The 9,995-nt window shown below is 36.3% G+C and overlaps 1 protein-coding gene across 2 annotated transcripts; it reads right to left on the bottom strand.

Moving 5' to 3' along the window:
* Positions 1-1,643: 1,643 nt before the first annotated feature.
* LOC107226084 lies at positions 1,644-4,754 on the bottom strand. 2 transcript variants are annotated; one of them, XM_046739468.1, is made up of 5 exons: positions 4,618-4,750; positions 3,931-4,196; positions 3,530-3,659; positions 3,136-3,450; positions 1,644-3,056 (listed from the first exon to the last, which is right to left on the bottom strand). In XM_046739468.1, exons 2-5 carry the CDS (start codon positions 3,961-3,963, stop codon positions 2,533-2,535), a joined length of 1,002 nt encoding a protein of 333 aa, XP_046595424.1. In that variant the 5' UTR covers positions 3,964-4,196; positions 4,618-4,750; the 3' UTR covers positions 1,644-2,532. The 2 variants fall into 2 exon arrangements, with proteins under 2 accessions (XP_046595424.1, XP_046595423.1); XM_046739467.1 differs by lacking the exon at positions 3,931-4,196 and having other exon boundaries at positions 4,618-4,754.
* Between the last annotated feature and the right edge of the window lie 5,241 nt (positions 4,755-9,995).

Genomic DNA, 9,995 nt, shown 5'->3' with positions numbered 1-9,995 from the left:
CAAATGGCGCGTTCGTCGTAGAACGGTGGTAATTTCAAAGTCGGATCAGAAAGGTTACGAGTCATAAAATATTTTAACTGAGAAAAAAATAACATCTTAATAATAATGTTAATAGTAATGATAATAATTATATCCTTTACTGACAATCACAGTCGAAATGTGAAACAGTTTATTTTAATTATGAATGAATATTATAATGTTTTGTTGAGCGAAATTTCGTTAGTTTTCTTTTTTTTCTGCTAAGTTTTTCAGTTTCCCGGGTTTCAATTTTTGCCCATATAGTCTATACATTCAGCCATTGCGGTGTATTTGTGAATAGAGCAAAGACTGCTTGAAAAAGTTGACAAGTTAGAATTTGGTTGCCGTATATCGGCGTGGATAGCTTTGATTGTAGTTTCATAAACACTATTATTTCTTTCGCCATTTTGTACATTCTGTAAAACACTGTTCCATTGCTAAATAAAATCATAAAGTGTTTACCTTGCGTAGATCTGGGTGCTCTGTTTTATAATACGCACAGCCCACGATCCCACAGCTTTTGCACATTATGCTTGTTCAACTGTGCACTAAAACAAACCCTTTCACAAGTGTAATTAATTATGGTTCAGCGAAACAAGCAAACACGCATCCGATAAGTGTCATTGCCGCGATCCCGCCTTTAGAGCTCTGCCCTTGTTTACCTTTCTGGTAACTTCGATGAACGTCGTTCCTTTGTTTTAAAACAACAGAGCGATGAAGGGTTCTTCGCAACATCCGGTTTCACATAAACAAGGTGTGCTATCGTTCGATGTGTTGTTTTCCAGTCCCGCAACATTACTCAGGACACTCGAGTTCCAGAAAATCACATTAACTTCCTCATAGGTTTGTATTGAAGAATGCGTGACTGTTGCTATTTTTTACTTTTCTCCGAAGCCGCGTTTTTAGTAGATCGAGTAGGCTTTAGAAGAGACGAATCCGATTCGGTTTGACTTTCCTCTTGTTAAGGGAGGCGAGATATAGTTAGGCGAGGGAAGAATCGCTGAATTTCATGATTCTTTTTGGCAAGTAAAAACTTGTTCAAAATTTTTTAGCCTTTTGGTATTTTCATATTCCTTATACCTTTGACATTGTATATAGGTATGAAAAAAAAATGTCATCTTTCAAAATGGCGGAGGTATGGCACGGACTGCAACTTGCAGCGATAAGGCTACGGACGTGTGGCGTTGGCTAGATCAATCTGAAAGTAAATAAACACAGATTTTCCTTTCAATAACACTCAAATGCAGAACATGAACTTATAAAACCTCCGAAATGTTACGGTTTGAAACAAAAGCGCTGAATTTTCTGACAAAAAATGGCCTTATTTTCGCTAAATATATCTCCCCCCGTAAGTACGATCTCAGGGTGGGTGAAGGTTCGGTGCCGTAGAAATAGAATCTGCAGAATTTTCTTGAATTGCTTGCGAAAACACGGTTCGGGCTTATGCCTATCTGCTCAGAGTTTTCTTCGGCACCATTTCCAACAATTCGATTTTCAGTGGTGTTCAGTAAGGACTGTATTTTCTCCATAAGGAGGGTCTGACCCTCTAGGAACAATTTATCCGGAACCGGTCAGACCCTCTGGAACGTTAACTAACTCCTGCGTCGGCTAAAATTTTCTGGATGTCTTATTTCTTTTTTTTTTTTCATCGGCATATTTATTCACAATCAATTACATTTACAGTACAGTAGTTACGTGCTGTGGGCGTAACAAAGTAAAGTACTCAAGAAGTACAAAGTACATTCAATATACTTCGCTGTAGGATAAGATAACCTCTGCGGAAGCCTGATTTAAAGAAAGACAGTAAGGGAAAATATTATGTAAAAAACAAAAAAAAATTACAAAATAAGAATTTTGATCCATCTCGAAAGATTACTCGTGTATATTGTTATGGGTATATTGATAAATAATTTTTTTTAGAAAAGTTTGTTCACTTTTAATCTATTGGTAAATGATTGAAATTCCAAATTGCCTGATATCGATGAAATTTCTTTCCTATTTTCAGTTCCACTTGTAACGTCGAGCCTTTATACCTTGTGATTGATCTGCTACTTTTAAGTCTTTCATTTTCCAGTTATATTCCAGACATTGCAAAACATAAGTTTCCCTTATTCCTACTGATATTTCATTCGCATGTTCATTATTTTTGAATTTTTCAATATTCTTAAGTAGACGCTTTTGTAAATTACACAACTCTGTTATATTACTTTTATAGACGAGAACCCATCCAATAAACCCACAAGTGGCGATGCTATTGAATAAAGCATAATAGATGCACAAGATACTCCTTTGGTTTACAATCTGTTGGCAGGATTTTATTCAGTTCATCGCTCTCTGTGACGTTGTATAAGATCACATTACTTGATCGGTCTACCGTATCCACGTGATTCAGTTTCTCTTCCATATGCGCCATCCTCTTCTCATTACTTTCCTGTCTTGCCATTTTTGCTGTTTGGCCATTTTTCAGAAGAGACATTTCAATTTTGAGGAAATTAACATCTATTTGTATGTCCTTCACTCATTCAATAATTTCATGTATGCATCTCGATCATCAGTATGTACACACCTGGGTATCGGATATCGCATACGCGGAAGTTTTAAGTCACAGTCACAGTAAGCTCTAAAATACACCGGTGCTCGATTGCGGTTGTTACGCACCTCCTTTTCACGTAACAAAATAAAATAATTGTTTTTGTAAAATTGAAATCGCTGAACTGATTTTAGAGCCAACTGTTTTGTTATCTTATACTTTAATTTATAAGTATGATTCTTCAGCCGCTCTTGCTTCAATTGTAGTTTCAAACGTTTTATTTCATTCGCTTGTCGAATTGTGCCATTTTCAAAACTATGGAATCTTGTGGCTTGTGTGTCAGAATTATTCATCGGTCCATCGGTTATGCTTGTTTCCATTTGCACTGATTGGTCCCCTTCATCTTGGGAACTTGCTATTCCATCATCGTTGTCATATCTCGTATCATTTAACTTTTCCGGAACTAAATTCTCAGCAGGCTTATCAACGATCGCATTTTCTTCTGGACCTATCGATGATGAATAATTAAATTAATTTTTTATAAAAGATAATCTGCTTCATGTGAAATAATTTGAAATAAGACTTACTGTTTACTTCCTGATTTCTTAATGCTGTTGAGCCACCTTTGACGTCGACACACATCGTTGTAATAGCATTCGGTTGTAATTTCCAATGTTTCATTTCATTCGTTTGTCGAATTGTGCCATTTTCAGAAGTATGGAATGTTGTATCTTGCATATCAGAATTATTCATCGGTCCATCGGTTCTGCATGTTTTCATTTGCTTGTTCCCTTCATCTTGCAAATTTGCTATACCATCATCGTTGTCATATCTCATATCATTTAACTTTGCCGGAATCAAATTTTCAACAAGCTTATCAACGATTGCATTTTCTCCTGGACCTATTAATAATGAATAAGTAAATTAATTTTTTATAAAAGATAATCTTCTCCATGTAGAATAATTTGAAATTGGACTTACTATTTACTTCCTGTTTATTTGACGATAAGCTATCGTTACTGCCAGCAGAAATCGTTGGAATAGCATTCAGAGTCAAGTTTCGGCAATTTACTTGCCACTGGCTTTCAAATTGACTATCGTCAAAATGATACTATAAAAATAACATAAGCAATATAGCTATTATAATATAACACTTGTTGATATCATTCATACATATTTGTTGTTACGACTCTAAAGTTAGCAGACATCTGACAAAATTCTTCTTTTCACGAACAAGTTAGATGTTAATGAAAAATGAGTGCGTTGAGTGACCGCGACAGAAGCGAATCTTCCGAGTCGTTTGTGTATTTGTTTTTTTTTTTTTTTTATTTCCTACCCTTCACTAATTCATCTCAATAATCGTTAGTATAATTGTTGTATACCATTTTGGCAATAGCACTTGTTGTATCATCCATTGGTCCGCTGGCGCCCCAATGTCCATAAGAAGCGAGTATAAGAGTGAGACAGCAATCCCTTCCTTTCAACTATCGTCCTTTCGACGCGACACGTTTGCGCGTGAATCCTCCAAATTGTCCTTCCCCCTCACCCTCGGGCTCGTTACCCCGTCGCAAATCGCGTACCCTTACGAGTGACGTGCGTAGGAAATCAATACATGGTGCTTTCCCCTCCCCAAATAGTGCCTGTTTTCCTACATAGGGACTCTCGCTTATTCGATTTACACAAAAACGCACATATATGTATATATATATATATATATATATATATATATATATATATATATAAAGGCAACTATAGAAGTTTCATTTAAAAATTTATCTAAAATTATGGATATGAAGATTTCTAAAAATTTTTAATACATGCATGTTCCAATATTTTTTTCTATCGATACTTAATTTATTTAATTTAAAATACAACAATTGTTAGATGTCCGCTAACGTCACTGTCACTCTGTCGTTGACCACTCTAGCACGGTTAAATTATTATTGATATGATTATTCAGATACTACATCATATTAAATGTTATATTCTTATATCTTATTCTATAAATGGTATTCACGTAATTGTGAATTTTAAAAAACATTTATACATCAAATTAATTATTTATTTACCTCGCATAACTTCGAGCTGCTCTTTGAATCTTTGCTACACTTTTCAGCGCACACTTTTTCTGTATCTTCCATAGTCCGTTCTCTTCAGAAGGAAACAAACGTCTGAAGACCGGAAGACCTTTCTCGGATGGATTATTACCCAGATGTAGAGATGCGCAGTATCGGATTGCGCTGGTACTCCTCCCTTAACAGCGCTACCAGGCAGCTGCAATGTACGTCAAACTACGGGCTTGCATAGGAATTCGGTCTCCTGAGGATCGATTCTGTAATTTCACTTTCAACATTTTCAACCCTTTGAGCACTCTGAAATTAGATTATCGATCCACTGAGTTCCATCTTCTTGACGAGAGAATAATAAAAAAAAGTCAAGAAGACCAGAGACCAGGAAACCGAACTCTTATCCAACACTGTGGGTTTGAAACATGTTTAAATGACGAAAAAGTGCACCTCATTTTTTTTACAGATCTATATTTTTTGAAGGTTCATGTCGTGATTATATGATTCATATTACCCGAATTTTGTAAACAAAGACAGCAAGATCTAGGGTTTAGCGAACGGGCTACGGAATTTGTAGATGCTGATTTCACGAAATGTGGAGGAATTATAAGGTTCCTAAAGAGCATTCAGATTATGCAAACAGATTGCTTCGTGCAACAGAGGAATGTAATTCTATACATATGTAATCACTATAAGCTTTCCTACCTTTGTTCTAGTTCTTCGTTTTTTCAATGTTTCATATTTTCTTACTAAATATGAAGTATTTAAATAGCTTTTCTTTATGTACACATCACTCTGAGAATAACAATTCAATTTTTGTATAGAAAAATTCAAACCTTTTGGAATATGATGGTTAACAAGTAAATGAATACATGCATAGACGTAACTACTACTATACTAGATATGTACTTACACGTATTTGGTTCTTATCCTTGAAAAATAAACATAATCATCCCAAACCTGCAAATTTGCACAAAAAATCCCACAAAGATTGATAAAAACTACATATACGATCCCGGTAACGATTTTTGAACGTTTTCGAACATTTTTTACTTGATAATTCGAACTACAAACTGGGTTTTCTCAAAGACGGATCGGGGGAATAGGCTGAAATGCGAGATTTCGATGTGTCGTGATTGAAAAAACATAAATCTGTAAAAAAAATGTGCTCTTTTTTGTCGATTAAACGTGCTTCAGACCCATCGTGTTGTATAAGAGTTCGGTATCCTGTTCGCTCGCCAAAAAGACTGGAGACCAGCGTATGGATACTCTAATTTCATTTTCCACATTTCCCAAACTCCAAGCATTCTGATTTGTCCACTTAACTCATCAAACAGAATCCTGGAAGGGTGGGAAATATGGAAATTGAAATTATAGATTGGATCCCCAGGAGACCGAATTCAAGCACATTTGACATGGGCCAATACATGGCAGCCGCCTTGCAGCGCTGCCAAGGGAGAAGTACGATCGCAATCCGATACTGCGTGTCTTTACATTCATATTATTCCTAATTCCGCAGCGTTGATATGATGGGTATCGAATTATTTGACTGTGCGGTATCGGATTAGATCGGATTGCCTTAGTTCTCCTGAATCCTCGCTTGGTGGCGCCACCAGGCGGATGCCGTATACGGGCCTACCCCCACCACTCGAGTTCAGTCTCGTGGCTTCTAGTCTTCTTGCTGCTCATTTGTCTACGGACCTTGCTCGACGCTTCCGCTTCCGATTCACCTCGGTTCGTTGTTCGAAACTTTAACTGATCGACTGAACATCAATTCACGTTGAAGGATTCGTTTGCGGTCAGAGAAGGATATTTTATTTACAGCTGGTTCGTTCTTTACTCATATATCAGGTAAAATTTATGTTTATAACTTACGATCAACGTGACGTGAGCAGTGGTCTGAAGCTGGCTTCTTCTGAAGTTTCGAATGCAAGGTCGAGGGCGCAAATGATTTGTAACCACAGCTCGACGCGATTAAACTTACATCAAAATCACGTCGCAATTACGCGATTGCTGTCTAATATTGAGTAGATGTGGGTCTGAGCATCGCGCATGATAATTCTCCGTGAGCAGGAAGAAATTGAACAACAGAAGGTTACGGCGACGTCATTTCTTAACGAATTTGGGCGGGATCCGGTAGCACAAACAATCGACAAACGATGGGGGGTCAGGTTACCGCCGATTTAGTGATTGAATCATGGCGTGCCGTACGTTTCGTAGATATTTGTCGTTCTCAAACTCAAAGTAATGTGAAAAGTAGCCACGGATACTTTATAGTTTGTGCTTCATATTCGTACGTAATTCGATTCATGCGGTGTATAATTGTCAATTGATACTGCAAAGGCGTTTAAGTGGGCCATAAAAATTTATTTGTTCTTCTGCATTCGCTTCGTCCAGTCAAAATGTGGGTAATCTTATTGTTGAATATAAGCTAGTGTAGCGTATCTCAAAGTTCAACTTCGTTCTTTTTGCGAGACTAACAAATTATCGCATATGTATTCTATGTCAATCGCACAATAATACATTCATTCGTCAGTATGAGTTGTCGCGAGTGTTGTCAAATGTTGCAATCATTTAACAGTGCTTTCTACATGAATGTGAAAGCAATTCAGTGATTCCAGTAGAAATTGAAACATTTTTCAGTGCTTTCCACAGGAATATAAAATTCGTTCAGTGATTCCAGCAGGAATTTAAATGTTTTTCAGTGCTTTCCACAGGAATATAAAATTCATTCCGTGATTCCAGCATTAAATGTTTTTCAGTGCTTTCCACAGGAATATAAAATTCGTTCAGTGATTCCAGCAGGAATTTAAATGTTTTTCAGTGCCTTCCACAGGAATATAAAATTCGTTCAGTGATTCCAGCAGGAATTTAAATATTTTTCAGTGCCTTCCACAGGAATATAAGATTCGTTCAGTGATTCCAGCAGGAATTTAAATGTTTTTCAGTGCTTTCCACAGGAATATAAAATTCGTTCCGTGATTCCAGCAGGAATTTAAATGTTTTTCAGTGCTTTCCACAGGAATATAAAATTCGTTCCGTGATTCCAGCAGGAATTTAAATTTTTTTCAGTGCTTTCCAGAGGAATATAAAATTCATTCCGTGATTCCAGCAGGAATTTAAATGTTTTTCAGTGCTTTCCACAGGAATATAAAATTCATTCCGTGATTCCAGCAGGAATTTAAATGTTTTTCAGTGCTTTCCACAGGAATATAAATTTCGTTCAGTGATTCCAGTAGGAATTTAAATGTTTTTCAGTGCTTTCCACAGGAATATAAAATTCGTTCAGTGATTCCAGCAGGAATTTAAATTTTTTTCAGTGCTTTCCACAGGAATATAAAATTCGTTCAGTGATTCCAGCAGGAATTTAAATGTTTTTCAGTGCTTTCCACAGGAATATAAAATTCGTTCCGTGATTCCAGCAGGAATTTAAATGTTTTTCAGTGCTTTCCACAGGAATATAAAATTCGTTCAGTGATTCCAGCAGGAATTTAAATGTTTTTCAGTGCTTTCCACAGGAATATAAAATTCGTTCCGTGATTCCAGCAGGAATTTAAATGTTTTTCAGTGCTTTCCACAGGAATATAAACTTCGTTTAGTGATTCCAGCAGGAATTTAAATGTTTTTCAGTGCTTTCCACAGGAATATAAAATTCGTTCAGTGATTCCAGCAGGAATTTGAATTTTTTTCAGTGCTTTCCACAGGAATATAAAATTCTTTCGGTGATTCCAGTTGGAATTTAAATATTTTTCATATACCTGGCATACAAATAAAAATCCAGTTTACATTCACAGTGATAACTTTTTTATTAAATTCGTGAAAAAGTATATTTTTCTATTCGTGGCGGGTGTAAGTTATTCAAAAAGTAGAGTCTGAGGTGATTGTGATAATGCAGCGTCAGGAAATCCAAACATGTCGAAGATGTGGAACAGCTGAACCGATCATTTTTTTTTTACACAAGGTACACAAACAAAATGATTTTATAATTGTCATACATTCTTCAAATCATCAATCATTTCATTATTCTATTTTACTTATTGCATAAACAATGCGACTAAGTAATTTGTTTTGTTCATTTTTCAGTGTGGTCTTTGGTGGATTCATCTGGACAGGCAGTGCGAGGACCGCTTTCGTGCCGTGGAGCTACGAAGCTACAGGGTAAAATTTCCCATACATGATAATCTACATTTTTCTAAAATTTTTATGCATCGGTAAATTGAAAAACGACGGTACTCAGTTTTCTGTACAATGAATTTAAAAAACATCACGCTATTGCATGTATGATACAACAGTTTTCTAAGCTTAACCGTTACTTCTGTATTCATTTTAGCATTCAGCGGAGACATCCGAGTAACTTCTCCATTACTTGGCAACGTTGGTGAGTTTGCATGTGTTGGGTTACGGTTTTTTATCCCCTGGGATTCCTCTGTCACGTGGCGTGGCGGTAACAATTTAAACACATGTATTTGATTTCTTAGCTAGAAACAGCCTCATTCGCTATTGCAAAGTTGACAGTTTTACAATAACACAAATTTTTTCTCTTCCATTCAATTTTATCATGAAACTAGTACTGTTAGAGATTTCTGGCACGTTGTAAGAAGTGGAATGAGCATCGCGATAACGAATTGTGCAAATTGTAATTACCAAATCAATTCACTTTTAAAATTGCTCGCTGACTGTTTAAATGTCTAAGCGGTAGATTTTTCTGACTTAAAATTCATTTAGCTTTTATTATCAATGAAGCTCTGAAAATCTGACATTAAGTGATGCAATGAAACTGTATAATTCTTTCGCTTCAATCAGTTAGAATTTCATATTCAATCAGTTAAATCAAAAATAATGACAAGCATAATATAGGATGTATATCTAACCCGTTTCAAACAATGTTTGTGTACCAATAGCCATATCTTTTATCAACTCTCACATTGTTTTCCAAATAGTATATATACCATTCGACAACTATCAATATTCATTTCCACAGTTCTGACAAGCTTGGTACACGAACATTTCTAACCCTACAGGTACAATGCTGAAAAACTGTAAGTTATCCTAAATCCACGGTATGATTGACGACGAATGTTTGTGTTGGAGAGAATGTGAGTAGTTTAGATATCGAATAGGTATTGAATCGGGCAGGTAGGTTCGTGCTGGGATCGGTCACTGGGAAGTTTATACATGTCTGTACAGCTGGTTTTATTATATATTTATTTTTCAATCTGTTGGGTGGTTTTAAAGTTGGGAACGAGCCGAGGGTAGGAAGGTTTTTTGCGACACATAATGCGACTAACTTTTGTACGTTCCACAGCGTCAAGCGATTACAGCTGTCTCAGTTCAGTTGGAATCAAGAGACTCGATCGAGTCACGCAACGATTTATATGTTC

Source organism: Neodiprion lecontei, chromosome 5 (genome assembly GCF_021901455.1).
Source record: "Neodiprion lecontei isolate iyNeoLeco1 chromosome 5, iyNeoLeco1.1, whole genome shotgun sequence".
Taxonomy (NCBI): Eukaryota; Metazoa; Arthropoda; class Insecta; order Hymenoptera; family Diprionidae; genus Neodiprion; species Neodiprion lecontei.
Note: the sequence above shows the minus strand (reverse complement) of the source record. Positions and strands in the feature narration are given on the sequence as shown.